The sequence below is a fragment of the Chelmon rostratus genome, chromosome 24 (assembly GCF_017976325.1).
Source record: "Chelmon rostratus isolate fCheRos1 chromosome 24, fCheRos1.pri, whole genome shotgun sequence".
NCBI lineage: Eukaryota > Metazoa > Chordata > Actinopteri > Chaetodontiformes > Chaetodontidae > Chelmon > Chelmon rostratus.
Window position 1 is genome coordinate 5,566,197 of NC_055681.1, and position 17,570 is coordinate 5,583,766.

A 17,570-nucleotide genomic window follows, 5' to 3' on the forward strand; every position below is an offset into this window, starting at 1 on the left:
TAAATAAGCCATAATTTGTCTCTCTGCAACTGTGCACTACTAAATATTTTTTTGATTTGACACACTTTTGTGTAACAAAAATATATATTTATTTCTTTCCGATTCCCATCATGTGGAGCAGGGGTACTCAAATGGCCCAACGGTGGCCCCTTCAGAAACATTTTGTGCGCCCCCCGAACGTGACAAGAAATGCATGCACAACATTTCCATCAGTCCATTAGCCTACACACAATACACTACTTGGCCACTGCATCCCCTCCCAAAAAGATTTTTTCCAAGGTAATAGATTGGGATTTCCAGTGTAAATGTTCAAACAGCAGTTGGGACCTCTCTTGTGGTACAATAAGTATGTTCCATTGTTTTTGTAATGCAGTGTTCACAAATGTTTTTTGTTTTTCTTTTCTTATTTTAACCAAATAAATCCACGTCAATCACCTATTCTAATTCTGATGTGACTCTAATTTGACCTTATTTGGGTGAAATTGAGTCATGGGTCAGCATGAATCATGATTCGAGGAGCTCCAGCAGGTGGGGTGTCCTTTCTCTTCTGAGGTTTAACTCGGGATATCTGTTAATCTGAGTGATCCATCGCAGAGCTCTGCCTCCCCTCTATCTTTAGTGAGCCACCGTCTGTGAATGGACAGCCTAACTTTATCTGGCCCACTGTCATCGAAGCTGCTGCTATTTTTAGGGGGTGGCTTGCAGTGGCAGCAGCTGTGAAAGCATTTAATGCCGCCAACCCCCCATTCTAACTCTCTCTCACTCTTTAGTTGTTGGACAATGACAGTATCAGAGCTGACGTATAAACCAAGCCCTCGGCTAAAAGACAGTCGTCACTTTTCACTCTGGCACCTGCAACCTAACGCCAAACCTTGGGGACACAACAGAGAGATGATACCTTTGACTACGGACTGGCAAGTGTGAATGGAAGATTTAATTTTTCTCAGTTGCTTTGACTGACCAGGAAGTGTGTCAAATGTGAGTCCTCAAACAACAAACCAAACTACAGAGACAAGAAACGAGCTGAAGAGTCTCACAGAGCTGACTGTTCTACAGAGCAACAGAACAAATACCTGCCATTTCTACGAGTCAAAGAATCTTTTCGATAAAGGCCTGAGTTCATATGATTTAACTGATGCCATCTCAAACATTTTGAGGAAATAATTACGTAACAGTGACGGAATGCTTTGAAGAGTGACTCACTGGAGCGGTAAGTTTACCTTTTGACTGTTGGATGGATAAAATTAGAAAAGCGTCAGTTTTCTGGTAAATTTTCTGTTAATTTCATCTTGTATATGTCTCTGACATTCAGGCCTGCTTTAGAAATATCTGACATGTTACCCGAAGAGCTATTTTCTAGCAAAGACATGAGCACATGACTACATGGTCCACGCTGTTTCGAGGATATTCATCAGATGGGAGAGTGTGGTGCGTCATACAGACGGTTGCAATTCTTAATGCCAAAAGAAAGACTGTGTCAGTGTGAGAGAAACTAATGTGCTGCTTCAAGATCTAACTATAATTTGTTTGACTGCAAAAGTATTTTACCGAAAAATAAGTAATTTATCTTTAAATAATGACTGCATGACAACAATGCAACAATTCAGAGACAAGAAAATCCATCAGAAAGCATGCAGATGACAAAAATGCTGCATACCTACATACATACATCTATACACCATTGGCTCAGTTTTGTCTTAATGACTGCAGGTGTGTGACTGCACAGTTTGTGTGCTATGTGACACATGGTCTGCAGTGTCTTTTTTTGGAGAGACTACTTTATAAATACACTCTTCAATGAGCTACAGCACCAGCTGTGAGGACCAAGGCTGGTTTATATTTGCCAAAACCCACTTTACTAAACCACCAAGCATGTGATAAACACTGTAATCAAACTCAGTCAAGCCTTGGGAACAAGACTTGGTATTCTGAAAATCTGAAACATTTGAATACACTTGGCTCTCCTTGGCATTGAATCTGATTCTGAGCTATAAAATATCCCTTTTTAAAGCACATTTGAGTTTTTTTTCTCGAAAGTATGTCACGTGACATGTAATCACTGGGGTTGAGTCAGTAAGCAAAATTTACAATGTGTCACAACAGTCACAGCAAGAAAACTCTAACCTATATTATGTAGGAGTTTACTGTTTAGACTGTCACTTTAGGTTTGTACACAATCAAGAGGTCTGGCCGAATTCTGCAGTTTTTTATTTTGGGTCTTTGTTCGCATTGAAGTTGACTGCCTGCTGAAATATACATTTTGTTTATCTTGCAGCTCCTTCACCAAAGATAAAAGGCTCTAATCTAGGTGATCCTACAACAGAAGACATTTTTTTCATTCAAACCTGAGAGAGGGTGATATCATAATGGATATTTTTGGAGGGGCTCCCCGTGTTTTGGGCTACCCACGCCCTGTGGTGGCACAGTGTGGTACAGATGCCACACTGAGGTGCCAAATCGATGGGGACCCTCGTCCTGATGTCATCTGGGAGCGTAAAAATGTCCAGATCTTGTCTGAAGGACACTACAAGCTCTCTGAGGAGGGAAAAGCTTACCTGCTGACCATTACTGGAGTGACCCCGCAGGATGCTGGCCAGTATATTTGCAAGGCCAAAAATAGCATAGGTGAAACCTATGCAGCAGCCTCCCTCAAAGTGGAAGGAGAGGCCCAGCCACAGGAAGGTGGGCAAAGGCAATTTGTGGTCAATGGTGTGAAGCAACCAATGAGGGAACGTGGAGAATTCGGAGGACACTTGAATGGCTACTACACAGTGCAAAATGGCGAATGCAGGAAAGAAAATGGAGAGGGGCCAAATGGAGAGCTCAAGTGGAATGGCAGGAATAGTGAAAAACAAGAACAGGTTGATTTAACGTCTGATGATGAACCTCGATTCCTCATCAAGCCACTCTCTCTACGCGTGGATCGGGGAGAAGATGCTGCATTTTCCTGCAAAATCTGGGGCACTCCTCTACCCGAGGTGACATGGGAGAAAGACGGGAAGAAGCTTAACGACATCTTCGAGAGTGCACACTTCAGTGTGAGCAATCAAGATGGCGGCTGGTTCCAGCTCAAGATCTACAGGACGCGCATGCCAGACAAAGGTGTCTACACCTGCAGGGCCACCAACAGCCATGGTGAGGCCTTGGCAGGTGCAGTCCTTCTTGTTGAGCCTGTACCAGAGCGAGAGGAGAGTAAAATGTCCTCAAATGGTCAGACTAACAGCCAGTGGTCACCGAAGCACAGGGGCAGGAGGCTCAGTTTGTCGAGGGTTACAGAGGACGTTGCTGTCAACGCTTCAAAAGCCAAGAAGTTTGCAGTGGCAGAGGGGAAACACGCCAAGTTTCGCTGCTTTGTGACAGGGAAGCCCAAGCCAGAGATCATCTGGAAAAAAGATGGGGTTCCCCTAGAGCCAGGGAGGCGCCATCTGATATTTGAGGACAGAGAGGGTTACTACACACTGAAGGTTCTGTACTGTAAAGTGCAGGATACAGGACTGTATGTGTGTGCAGCATCAAATGCTCTTGGAAACACCCTCAGCGCTGTTCACCTGTCTGTCAAAGGTAGGAGATACCGCACTGTGCTTTCAGAAAATCTGCTTTTCTTGCAATTTTAGCTGCGTAATCACATTTATCTATTTGAAATTGTTTGTTCATCATTGTTCAAAATGCTGATGGTTTGCTAGTTGGATGTAAAACCAATGGAAATATTATAAGCACCACACAATTATTATAAAACTCCTGAAGTTACGTATATTTCCAATCTTAAAAAATTCAAATTACAAATGACGATGCTGAACAAAAGCCAAATCATCATCATGCCAAACAACAGTGGTAAGAGCAAATAGACAACACACTGCAAGAGATTATGTGCCAGCTTCATTCTTGTCTTGGTAAGTGGGTCCAAATGGATTACTCATTATGTCACTGATGCATCCAACCACATGAGGTCATAAGCTGCACTTGTGAAGGCTAATTGCTTTGTGTGCATTGTTGAAATGCATGCCATCAACTTCTAAAGTGGATAATTATTTTGTCCTAATCCCATCATAATGGGCAGATAATTTTCAGGGTCACAAACCTTTTCATATGTATAGTCCTGCACTGTGCCAGCTGCCTCTATCATAAGAGGCAGTTCAGTCTTGGGGTCAACATGCCAGTCCCTTATACTCAGATAAATTAGAGTGGCATTACAGCAACTGACCACTGCTTAAAATGTATTCAGTGGTGGCCCAAGAGATTCAAGCGAACTGAAAGAGTTTCTACTTAAAATGTGATTACCTGACATTGTGGTTTAAAATAAAATACAGGTTATTTTCAGAAAAAAACACTGATGTTATTGAATTGGATCCAATACATTCTTCACTTTCATTACTAATAGGTTTTTCATTTAGTGTTTGAAGTGTTTCAAAAAGTGAATACCATTCTGAAATGACAGTTTCAACTTCTACAGTCATTTCCTTTCCACAGGGCGATGACTGCAACTTCTACCAACTTCACTAAGAGATGTCTTAGTCAAAAATGCTGCAGTTAAAGCTAAAATCAATTGAAATCACTTACCTAAATCTACAGTTACTACAGTAACACTGAAAAACAGCTTGTCTTTGTGTTTTAAAACCCCCCATAAATATTTGTACTGGTCTCTGAACATAGACGGTACATACGTGTTTTTTTTGTCAAATTAAGCCTTGACTCACAATTGTAACATGTATTCACATCAAGTTGTTAATATTACTGCAAACATACCTTACATTTCCCGTTCTTCAGGCCCAGCTGTGCGGTTTAAGCGGCCATTAAAAGACCTAGAGGTGAGGGAGAGGGATGTTGCCGTGCTGGAATGCGAGGTACCCGACGAGTCGATCCCGTCTGCCTGGTACCTGGAGGACCAGCGGCTGATGCCCAGCAGTAAATATGGGATGGAGCAGAAAGGAACCAAACGAAGACTGACCATCCATGATGTTGGGACAGACGACGATGGAGTGTATCTCTGTGAGATGCCAGATGGAGCAAAGAGCATTGCGGAGCTATCAGTTAAAGGTAAGCTGTACTGAATGTGGGTATGCAGTATTTTAGGTTTGTGAAATAAAGGTCAATTATCATGGGCAACAAAACAGGGTAACCCTTCACATGTATAGATTAGCTGCTACATTTTCAAGCTCCAGAAAGGCTCACTATATCGTTTTGGGATACAAGTGTTGGGCAGGGAAAAGGGGAAACTAGCTACAATAGTTTGTAAGCATTACAACACAGCTTTACATTTGAGAAATGTATCAGCTTGATGTAAAACTGTAAATCTTTCAGCTGAATGCAAAGCAAGTGGAACATGGAGTTTACTGAAAAACTTAAAAATGAGTGTAAATACACTCATTTTTCTACTTACAGGTACTATTGTTCGTAAACTCCCCCGGAAGCTGGAGGTCTTGGAGGGTGAGAACGCTGTGTTCTGCGTGGAGGTGGAGAGCGATGACATGGAGATCCACTGGTTCAAAGACGGGTTTAAGCTACATGAAACTCACCAGACGATCCTGAAGTCTTTTGGCAAAACTCACATTCTGGTCTTTGTCAACGTGGCCTATCAAGACTCTGGGGTAGTGACGTTTGTCGCAGGAAGATCCAAGACCTCATCACGTCTCAAGGTCAAAGGTACATTTTAGAAACACTAGCGTACATGCTTGTTTCCAGAACTGGTTTGCGAGAGAATTTAAGCTTGGTTCTACTGCAAAATGTAATTGTGAAGGTGTGCTGTGAATTGTCCTTGTAAGATCCCTTTGTGACATTTTGTAGATTAACTTTCCATACAAAGGTCTGCTGTAAAATCTTTAAAATTACACAAGAAAATTGTTATTAATGGCATTAATTTCTTCGATTGAGGAAATGTTCATCTTATATTTGAGCTCTGAATTCATCCATCATTCTAGGACAACACACACACACACACACACACACACACACACACACACACACACACACACAGGTTGTTTGTGGAAAGGTTTCCACAAACAACCCACAGGTTTTCCTGTCATAATCATTCATACTCATTATATTCTTTGTCCTTTGCCTCTTTTAGCTACAAGACACTGCCCTCCTATCTGCCCTGTGGGAGTCAAAATGGACATGGATCGACCCAACAGCGTCCTGCTCACCTGGGTTCCTGCCCCCAATAGCCAGACCTCCACCCGATCCGTCTTTGTTGTGGAGAGACAGGAAGTGGGCTCCCAAGAGTGGCAGAAGTGCTTCACCTCAGAGACCGCCAGTTCGGCTGAGGTTGCTGGAGACAGCGTGCAGTACGAAGGCGATTACCGGTTTCGTGTCTGTTGCATAAACAAGTATGGGCGAAGCGGCCATGTGGAGTTTCCCAAAGCTGTCCATCTGGGTGAGGAACTTACTGTGAGGTAGAATTGTACATGTGTTATTCTCTGTAATCTTCACTTTGTCCAAACACAGTAAATAGAACCTGGCTTATAAACAGTGAAATCATGGGCAGATATTTGCGTATCATAGATACTTAAGTATTGGCTTATATGTTGGCAGATACGCTGAAAGAAATGACAGTACTTAAATACATGCAATTTGAGTCTTGTGAGTAATGAGTTTCTATGATTTAAAAGCTGCTGTTCAGCAGCTGAATAAAATCGCAGATGACGAGGAAAAGTTGGTCGGTCACAGCTGCGATTATGCAGTTCGAACAAAACTATTTTCATTAATTATCAGTGGAAACCAATGCCTACCAGGAAGACAAAACTGCTTTGAAAATGGACAGCAATGTTATAAAAAACACAGATTTTTTTTTTAGCAATTTGTAATTCTACTTTTTCTATTTTCCTTAGTTCCTGGACCAAAGATTTGCAGTTGCCTTAAAGGTTGTGAAGTTGTGGAAGGAGAAGACGCCCACTTCTCCATCGAATTGTCTGCCACAATGGTTGGAACCTGGTTTCTGAATAGCGCTCAACTGCAGCATGGTGGACGGTATTCTATACAACAGTCCCAAACAAAGCACTCATTGGTTATCCATGAAACTCACACTACGGAGGACACAGCGGAGGTCACTTTCATAGCCAATGGAGTCCGGGATTCAGCTGTGCTCAAGGTTAAACGTAGGTGTAAAAGTCTGTTATTTCTGTCAAACTGAGGATGTGATGGATGTATTTAATTTGAGTTTCATGTGTTTATTTCTTTGCAGCTGCTGTGGTAAAATTCAGTCCTCTGTCAGACTTAGACAGCAATAAGAGGGTGGACATTGGTGATGCCATTGTACTCTACTGTGAAGTCTCCCATCCCTTCGCAAAAGTATCCTGGTTCAAAGATGGCAAGGAGCTCCAAGTGGCCGATAGCCTAAACATCCAATCAGATGGGAACATGAGGAGGATTGTGATTCAATCAGCTGATGCATCTCACGCTGGAGTTTATTCATGTGAAACTTTAGGAGATGTCATCAAATTCAATGTGGACATTGCAGGTAAAAGCTGATAAATTTCAGGCCTTTGGATGTATTTAAGAACTCAGTTGCTCATTCACATTGTGTTACTATAAAAATGCATAATTCAGTTGATTCAAATTAGTATATTTTGAAAGGTTTTATTGTTTTTATAATGATTTCAGTGTTTATTAATCTTCTATCCAGACAAATGCAACACATTTGCTACTCCCAACTTCTCAAATGTGCTTAAAAAAAAAGTAAAACGTTACAAACTTAATAAGCAGTATGAAACTGTGACCTTTGTCAAAGCTAGTTATAGCAGCAAGGTAATCCATGTTTGGTTTTATGATTTAACTAAATTGTAGTAAGACCATTTCTAATTTCAAGAAGGCAAGCTTATCCTCTTGTACCTTGTGTGCCAGCTGTTGACATCCATCCTTCTTGCCTCTGCTTTTTCAGGTCCTCCTGTGGAGTTCAGTCCGGTTCCGGAGGAGGAGCTTCATAAGAGCAGCATGGAGCTGGACCCCGTTGTGCTGCTCTGCCATGTCTCCAGAGACGATGCTGAAGTTGTGTGGTAAGACGACTGGGAGTGAAATCCTGTTAGAAAAAGGAAAATGTATTTATTGCTTGGACCATATATACCATAAGCTTCATTTGAGGTACTTGGATTTTTTCCTGCTTGTGTGTCCTTCTCCTCATACAGTGCACTGAAGGGTTCACTGTGCAGTCAAGTTCCACACATTGCATATAAGAGATAATCTTCATTGTAGTCGCTGATACATCGCAATAAAATTGACTTTTACAACACGTAATCCATTGCTGGAAAGTGAGGCTTTTAATCTATTTACACTTTCATCTGCAGTTTAGATTTCTATTACATTGTATTTCATTTTCTATTTGAGATTGTGATTTGCAGTTGTCTGTGTCTGATTTTGTGTGTCTCAGGTATAAGGACGACTGTCAAATCCAGCCCAGTGAGAACATCACTCTGCAGGCAGAGGGAACCATGAGGAGGCTAATCATCCGCTCTGCAGAAACCTCAGATGCTGGCAGCTACATCTGTCAGGCAGGAAACAACAGCATGAAGTTCACTGTTGATGTCAGAGGTGCAGGGAACTTCTTGACTCCTGTTGGTCCAAGCAGTGTTTTTGTGAAAATCAAGAAATTACATGAAAGGTGCCATTTTTAAAACTCTGACCTCACTCTGCTTCCTGTTACTACAAACACAGAGCCTCCAGTGATGATTGTGGAACCTAAGGAGGATATTGTGATGGAGAGCTATATCTCAGAGGAGATTCACCTGCAGTGCGAGTTGTCTCGTTCCACTGGGAAGGTGCGGTGGTTCAAGGATGGCCAAGTGGTAGAGGAAAGCGACAATGTCCAACTGATAACTGAGGGTCCTTACAGGAGGCTGACCGTCCTCAACAGCTCAGTGGAGGATGGCGGAGAATATGTGTGCGAAACAGACGGAGACTCTGTCTTTTTCCAGCTCACTGTCAAGGGTAAGACTGAAATTTCCTTTCATGCTCATTTCTGATTCTGTGAAATATTTAAGTATTTAAAAAGGTTATTATCCTATCCTCCGCATACTCCAGAGCCAGCAGTAAGAATCATTTCCCCCAGTGAATCAGAACTGGAACTGACTTATTTGGCTTCTGAGAGGATGGAGCTCAGCTGTGAGATCTCCCAGGCAGACGCCCCTGTCCGCTGGTACAGAGACAACTTGGAAGTTGAGGAGGGTCCAAACTTGATCCTGGAGGTGGATGGGGCCCAACGCCGGCTGGTTATACCCATAACCACTGTGGACGATACAGGGGAGTATGTATGTGACACTGAAGATGACTCTGTGGCTTTCCTTGTGACTGTTACAGGTAAGAATGAGGACACAAGGGTATGTTTGTAGCCTCATGGTAAATGGATGCTCAACAAATTTCTACAGTTTTAATAGCATTTCTATCATTTATGACTTTCTCCTTTATAATTGATGATTGATCCTCATTTTGATTAAGAGCCACCAGTGACGCTTACTCGTCCCCAAAACATGCCTGACAAACTGGAGAGTTTTGCTGGCAAACCAATCGTGTTGGAGATCGAGGTGTCCCGGCCAAGCGCTGAAGTCAGGTGGTGGCTAAATGGCAGAGAAATAGAGGAGAGCAGTAATGTCACCCTCACAGAGGATGGGCTCCTCCATCGTCTGACCATCCACTCTCCCACCCCAGAGGATTCTGGGAAATACACCTGTGATGCTGTTGATGCCAAACTTGATTTCCAGGTCAAAGTTTCAGGTAAGAGGCAATGTCAGGTCAGCATTGGAGATGATTTCTGTTTGAGAATGTGATTTTAAACACCACAATGTCATTTTTTGAGTGTCAACATGTAATTCTGCACCTCAGAGCCTCCGGTGAAGATCCTAAGAAAGGCAGAGATTAAGACAAATCTTAAATCCCTGATTTCGGATGACATTGTGCTGGAGTGTGAGCTCTCCAGGGCCAATGCTGTCGCCAAATGGTACAAGGACAACTGTCGTGTTGAGGTCGATGAAAGGTACTGCGAAGAGGAGGAAGGCACTTTCCGTTCGTTGGTCATTCTCAACGCTGAACTTGGAGACTCAGGAGAGTACTTCCTGGATGTTGGAGATGACAATATCAGCTTCCAGGTTATGGTAGAAGGTACAATTGATTGAGTGAATTTAATCAATTGAAGGACTTGGTTTAAATTTGTCCCTCAGATAAATCACCCCTCTCTTCCCCTTTACCTTAGAGCCTCCAGTGACAATTGTGGGCAACTCAAATGACATTGACTACCAGGACATGTTGGCAGGAGAGGACCTGATTCTGGCCTGTGAAGTGTCCCGTGTCAATGCCCCTGTCCAGTGGTACTGCAATGACAGGCTGCTTACCAGTGATTCACGTACCTACATTGAAAGCTACGGCACCCTGAGGAAAATTATCATCTCAAATGTCCAACCCTCAGATTCTGGGAAATATGTGTGTGATGCCGTGGATGACAAGATGATCAGCGTTGTCAAGATTCAAGGTAATTTTTTTACACCACAGTGCTGTATTCAGAGGTATGATCAATATGACAGCAAGATTACCTCATATTTGGCTCTTTCTTTTTCCATCCAAGACCCTCCAGTTATGTTTGTGAACAAGAAGGATGACATTGTCATGACGGGTTACGAAGCAGAGAGCGTGACCTTGACAAGCTATGTGTCTAAGGAAAGCGCACTAGTGCGCTGGCTGAAAGACTGGACACCTGTTGAAGGCGAACGTTTCCGAGCACTCACGGAGGGTCATGAACGCACCCTTACAATCGAGCCTTTGAGGCGCTCTGATGCTGGTGAATACACCTGCGATGTCAACACAGACCAGATCCACTTCAGCTTGCTGGTGAAAGGTTGAAATTTTGGTTTCACCTTGTTATCTGATAATATTGTAATATTTCAGTTTGGACTGAAAAGCCATATCAATCTTGTTTTTTTTTTTTTTTTTTTTGCGTCACAGAAATGAGAATCAGGTTTGTGAGGCCGCTGCGAGACACAGTTGCCCACGCTGACGGTATGGTGACCCTTCGCTGTGAGGTATGCAAGCCAAAAGCTGACGTCCAGTGGCTGAAGAATGGCATCGAGGTGGTTCCAAGCAGAAGGTTCTCCATTAGGGCAGATGGAGTTGAGCGAAGCTTGACTATCCACCGTTTAACCAGAGAAGATGCTGGGGAGTACGCTTGCGAGTCCAGAGATGACCAGACTGTGGCAACACTGAGAGTAGAGAGTAAGTATGCCTGGACTGAGGTTTTCTGTCTTTTTTTTTTTTTTTTTTTTACACGAGGTAGCAGGTTCATGAACATTATTTCTCTTCAGTGCCTCGAGTGGTGGAGTTCCTTACAGAGCTCCACAACACCACTGTGCTTGAAGGAGAAGATGCCACCTTCAAGTGTGTGGTTTCCCCTGAAGATGTCCAGTTGGTGTGGCTAATGGACAATGAGGCCATCACCCTGGGCGATCGTTTTCAGGCAAACCGGAACGGCTTATGCCACACCCTGGTGATCAAGAAGTGCCAGATGTTGGACTGTTCGAAGATTACAGCAGAGGCTGAGGGACAAATAAGCAAAGCCAGCCTCAAAGTTCAGGGTAAGACCATTTAATGAAGAGAAAAGAGAGAATACGATGTATTATATACAGCAGTTCCTTGTAACCTTTTTTTCCTCTATCTTCATTCATGTTTAGAGGCTCAAGTCATGTTTACTAAGAAAATGGAGGCCGTCATGGCAGAAGAGTTCGGCGAGGCCACTTTGGAGACAGAGATCAGCCTTGAGACAGGAGAGGTTCAGTGGATGAGGCAAGGGGTGGTCATCCAGCCCGGTCCTCGACACACGCTGGCCCAGAATGGCTGTACACGCAGCCTGACCATCCAAAACCTGACACTGTCAGACCGGGGAACATATCGCTGCGAGACTCTGCATGACCGGACTCAGGTCAAGCTCAATGTAGAACGTAAGCAGAGCGAGGTGGGGCGAGGATGATGTGGGGTGGGGTGGGGTGTGGAACACCGTCCAGGACAAAGACTCCCTTCATTTTGAGAATTTTTTCTTAATCTCATACACTTGAACTTCTACAGGCACAGACATTTAATTATCCACCTATGCTATACAGTAAATTCCTTCACGGCTTTAATACATTTTCATTTGATAAATGGCAATCTCTAACTACTCTCAGAACTTGACCAAATATTTTAAGTCAGACTCAAAGTCTCCACTCTTCACAACTGATGAAGAATTTACAAAGTGGAAAAAATGTCTTCAATTCTACACATTCAGTCCAGTGGGCCATTTAATTTTGACTTGAAGATTTGGCAAGCTTCTGAGGCGAAACCTCTGATCGAACTTGCACCCACATAGACACTGGGTTGCAAATGAATATTTTAATTTATATTTAATATATATTTTCCTGATTTGATGTTTAATCTACAAAATATCACAAAATGGTAAAAGATACTCATAAAAGAGGCCCAGAGCCCAAGAAGACAACATATTTCTTGTTTAGTCTGAAAAGCAGTTCAAAACATAAAGGTATGCAATTTGTTGTTACATAAAACAGATAAAAGCTTCATATCCTTACATTTGACAAAATGGTACCAACAGATATTTTGCTTGAAAAATTACCACAATGATTAATCAGTAATCAAAACGTTCATTCATTTTCTGTCTCACTAATTAATCAACTAACAATTTTCACCATGAAAACACATATTATCCAAACAATATTTTCAAATACTTTTTAACATTTGAAGAACATTAAAAAAAGCAGGACTTACTCAGCAGTCAGTATAGTGTACCACTTTGTAAGTGGAATTTTATCTCACACAGATGATTTCTGGGAAACGAAAGACGGTACATATTTTAGGTGTTTTTCACAGTATGTCACAGTGCAGAAAGACACTAAGAATAGCAGGGCTAGACCTGTATGTGTGAAAAGGTTTTTGAAACACAGCCATGGTGTTATACAATAGCGAACTGAGTGACACTGTGACGGAGCTCCTGTAGGTGTTGTTTTTGTAATGTGATAAATTGAGCTGGGTCTAAATTTGAACCACCTTTTGTTGTCCTTGAAACACAGTATTCTTTCAACGTACAACAAAAGCATGAGCAATGCCTTAAAGAACCATGGTCAAATTGAAAATGCAATAATGAGATTCAATGTACAATTTAGTAATCCTTCAAATGCATCTTTTTTTATATCTGGATGGTATCATTCAATCCTGATACCATTCCTGAGAAGAAATACATTATTGCATGTATTCATAAAACACTCCTCTCACTACACTCCTCTTCCTCATCTTTTCCCATCCAGCCCGCAAAATCTCCATCCCTAAGGGCCTCACTGACCAAGAAACCTTTGAACGAGAGACTGCCTCTTTCGAAGTGGAGCTCTCCCACACAGATGTGGAGGGAATTTGGCAGAAAGATGGCATCAGGGTGAAACCAAATAATCAGTGGCGAGTGAGCACCAATGGGCGAGTCCACAGCCTCACCTTGTCCAACCTCACCCTCGAGGACACAGGCACGATAGTATTCTCAGCTGAAGGGGTGCGCACCACTGCCAGGCTTACTATCAAAGGTAAATGCTGGCCTTGTTTTTCATAAAAGCCATCAAATACAAAAAGATGTTGACTTCCTGTTCTGTAAGACACAGTGTAACGAGCCGTTCTAGGCCGCTGATCTCCATTTGAAAGATTTTGACTCCCTGATTAAGTGTAGTTTTTGATTTTGTTGGAAAGTTGATTGGATTTGTGAAATTGACAGAGACTCCGGTGTCTATCCTGAGAGCTCTCACTGATGTCCGAGTGGAGGAGGAATTTCCCGCCACTTTGGAGTGTGAATTCTCCAGACAAATCATTGAAGTCAGATGGCTTAAGGTATAACAAATCAATGCAGTAAATGCTCTCATTGCTTTTGACTGTGTTTCGGTGAATTGGAAAAATTATGATGTCAAAAGGTTTCAGACTCACAAGGAATGCCTTTGTCTTTTTGCTTCTGTCAATCAGAACGGGAAGGAGCTCAAGCCGGGGAAGAACTGTCGGATCTACTCCATGGGCAGGAAGCGGTTCTGTCAGATCATGCAGTGCTCCCAGGCTGATTCTGGGACCTACACATGTGACACAGGGGAAATAAGCACTTCCTGTTCACTGGAGGTTTATGGTGGGTGTCTGAACATGAGCTGCTACAACACATATTACAATAAAGTTAAAAATGAAAGAAATGAAATGAAGATTTTTACTGATTACAATGACTTCAGGGCTCCTCTGAGTTGTATGTTGTGTAGTGTGTGCAGAGACTGAAACAGTGTGTTGAGCTTGTTTTATACCACCTATAGGCTATATTGACAATTGCTGTCTTGAAACAGCCTAATGTGTCAATAAATCTTCAAAGCTGCTCATCATCTTTCTCTTTTTCTTTTCACTTACAGAGCATAAGTTGGAGATAGTGCAGGATCTGGAGGACCTTTACATTCAGGAGGACCAGAATGCTGTCTTCATGTGTGAAGTGTCTCTGGAGGATGTTACCGGAGAGTGGTACAAAGACGGCCACAAGATCCGGCCCACTAGCACCATCAAGATCCGCACTGAAGGTCAGAGAAAGAGGGGGTTGATTATTGATGAGACTGAGTGGGTCTAATGAGATGACAGAGACATAAATAAAAAAAAACGTATCACCTCAATAGCACCTAGCTCTAACAAAGGTCGATGGGACTGACAATAGGAGAGTTTGTTTTTCATTCCTCAGTGTGCAAGCTCAGTGCCTGCCACAGTGCAACCTCTTAAATAGACAGGTGCAAACGATTTACAACAAATTAATGGGCACACAGCATCACATCATGAGATAATAATAAATAACTTGAAAATAAATTTAGGAAAATTTTGATTACATTGAATAAAAAGCTGCCAGTGACACTAGTGTGAAGGATGACCTCTGGTGGCCAAAATATGGAATAGTAAGCCCTGGGAAGGAGCAGAGAGCAAAGACATACAAATACACATAGACTCACAAAGGAAAAAACAACATAAAGTGTCTGAGTATGGTGATGGATCATCACAAGTTTCCATAACAGCTTGAATATAGATCAATTCTTGAAGTCTGTTGTTCTCCTTCAGGGACCAAACACTTTCTACTGATGTGTAACGTCAAAGCTGAAGATGCTGGGGAAATCCGCTTTGTATCCAGGGATGTTGAATCTACAGCATATCTTGAAGTAGAAGGCAAGTCCATTTTTACCAAATACATTTTTTCGTGTTTTTTTTTTTTTTGTATGGCAAAAGCTTAACAACTTACAAGCACACAGAAAACTTCAAAAATCTTCCTCTCACTTTAGAGCTCCCTGTTTCCATTGTAAAACCCCTTCGAGATCGGACAGCCCTGGAGAAACACCGCGTGATCCTCGAATGCACGGTTTCGTCGCCTCGCTGCAGCGCCACCTGGTACAAGGGCAGGGAGGAGCTGGTTCCCTCAGATCGAGTGGAGATGTTGGCTGACGGCTGCTCCTTGAAACTAGTGATCCAGCAGGTGGCTATGGAGGATGAGGGCACCTACAGCATTGAGGTTGGGGAGCACACATCCAAAGCCAAACTGATGGTGGAAGGTAAGTTGGGTACAGAGCAAAGAACTTGTGTCAAATATCCTTACCTTTCCGACTCCAAAAACTATCAAGTGTGATTGAATATGATGGGTTTTTGGCAATTAAGGCAGATAAAAAAATGACTTGTTTTCCGTCATACCATTATAAGTCTTCTTTCCCTCTGTGCTGCTGCAGCCCAAGCCCTTGTAATGGTCAAAGAGCTAGAGGACGAGGAGGTAACTGAGCCTGAGCCTGCATCTTTCCAGTGTGAGGTGTCCGTCGCCATAAACAAGCCTCCTGTTTGGACTCTGAATGGAGAGACCCTTCAGCCAGGACCCTCTGTCCGCCTGGAAAACCACGGGACGGTCCACAAACTCATCCTGAAAAACACCAGTGTGGACATGAGTGGGGCTGTAAAGTTTACCATGGGCAAGGCCAAGAGCAGTGCCACACTCAGTGTAAAGGAGAGAAAGTGACTCTGAGAGAAAGAAAGAAGAGACTGACTGCAAAAACAGGACTCGCTCAGATCACCTGAAACTTTTCAACATCCATTTGTTATGCCTGGATGGCCTGTATTTCCCTGAGCTCAGTTTATTTCAAATTGAGGGTATTCAGTGAAATTAGACTAAGCATTTTAAATCTGAGGCATGTTACTACAGTCAAGTTTTTCTTTTTTTACAGTGTGGATGATATTTGATTAAGATTTATAATTGACTTTGCATTCTCATTCATATTCTCATTCTGATGAAGATCTCACTACAATAAAAGACAAAAAAACAGTGGTGACATGGCGTCAAATACATTCATGTTTTCTGACTAAGGAGTCACCCACGAAAATGCAGTGGCACTCAATTCTGTCTTATCTATGCATCAATGCTAAATAATCTGTGGTACTTTTATTTAATAACAAAAACCAGAGGTAATGTTAGAACTGAAGCAATTGATCCATTAATCAATTAGCCAGCCAACAGAAAATTTCTCTTGAACTATTTGAATAATTTATTGATCATTTCATTCACTTGCTTAGTAAAAATGACACTCACTGGTTGAAACTGCTTTTCTCAGCTTTATATCATATATCACAGAATATTTTGGGGTTTTGGAGCATTGATTGGATAAAATAAGATATAGAACATCTCCTTGGGTTCTGGGAGATTATAAAGGGGTTCTTCTCCACAATTTCCAACCATTTTAGCCTTTAGAAGTACATTTCACTGATTAATTGATAAACTCGATAAAGTCTATTATTATGAAAATACTGTCAGTGGCAGCCGTCATAGTCAGTTATTTGTTAAAATCAAAACTCACATGACCTCATTGCTTCCATACAACAATTCTGCTCGTTACACTCCTGCTATAGCACTCTCTTCTTTTGTGCCATAAAAACAATTAGCCAACAAGGTGGTAGACTACTTAATTAATGTCATCATGTCCTACCACCTGTGATAACTTAGGCTAATGATGTTAGCTATATCATTAGCAGTAAGTTACACACTCGACACAACTCTTGGAATACAGAATAGTTTGTGAGAAATTATCCATGTTTCACTATTTTAAAATTACTGGTGTTAGTAATTAAAAACAACGTTAAACCGTTTAGACTACCTCCGAGGCACCAAGTTCACAAGCTAGCTAGCTATCCTCTCATGCTACGACCAAACTTGTGACTAGAATTTAGCAGCTTCAAAAAACAGATATTCCCCTCTGGTGTTGGTAGAGACAAAAACCAGCTAATATGAGAGCAAACATAGGACTTACCTTCATCACACAGCCAACAACACGACCAGACAAATTCTAATATTGGTTCATGTATTCTAGCTGCGTAGCTACTAAGGTAACTGTTATCTAACAGATTAGCCAACAGCTAATAACCGGTGATAAACGTTACAGCACGACAACGCCGCGTGTACACCTTGTCATGCTGCCCCCTGCTGGCAGAAAATGCCAACGTTGTAACATAGCTAAGGCTGCATAGCAATATTCTGATATTAGAATTACAGCGTTTGTCAAATGTAGCACTAATTTCAGTCATTATGTGATTTA

At 42.1% G+C, this 17,570-nt stretch overlaps 1 protein-coding gene across 1 annotated transcript; it reads left to right on the forward strand.

The window, feature by feature from the left end:
• The first annotated feature begins 1,093 nt into the window (after positions 1 to 1,093).
• obsl1a (obscurin like cytoskeletal adaptor 1a) lies at positions 1,094 to 16,271 on the forward strand. Its single transcript, XM_041966280.1, has 24 exons — positions 1,094 to 1,210; positions 2,276 to 2,682; positions 2,773 to 3,561; positions 4,765 to 5,034; positions 5,380 to 5,640; positions 6,065 to 6,370; positions 6,825 to 7,091; positions 7,178 to 7,453; positions 7,874 to 7,988; positions 8,360 to 8,520; positions 8,644 to 8,916; positions 9,010 to 9,285; positions 9,424 to 9,699; positions 9,808 to 10,083; positions 10,175 to 10,450; positions 11,277 to 11,546; positions 11,643 to 11,909; positions 13,266 to 13,532; positions 13,718 to 13,830; positions 13,960 to 14,113; positions 14,382 to 14,543; positions 15,067 to 15,171; positions 15,285 to 15,551; positions 15,723 to 16,271. The coding sequence occupies exons 2-24, from the start codon at positions 2,367 to 2,369 to the stop codon at positions 16,001 to 16,003; spliced, it is 6,024 nt and encodes a 2,007-aa protein (XP_041822214.1). The 5' UTR covers positions 1,094 to 1,210; positions 2,276 to 2,366; the 3' UTR covers positions 16,004 to 16,271.
• Positions 16,272 to 17,570: the final 1,299 nt, after the last annotated feature.

What these genes read in the sequence shown, in the direction of transcription:
- obsl1a (XM_041966280.1), top strand. Translation starts at nt 2,367, where the DNA reads ATGGATATTTTTGGAGGGGCTCCCCGTGTTTTGGGCTACCCACGCCCT. An exon ending in TCCCAAAGCTGTCCATCTGG is followed by an intron (nt 6,371 to 6,824) that starts GTGAGGAACTTA and finishes TATTTTCCTTAG; the next exon opens with TTCCTGGACCAAAGATTTGC. An exon ending in CAGCGTTGTCAAGATTCAAG is followed by an intron (nt 10,451 to 11,276) that starts GTAATTTTTTTA and finishes ATTTCTCTTCAG; the next exon opens with TGCCTCGAGTGGTGGAGTTC.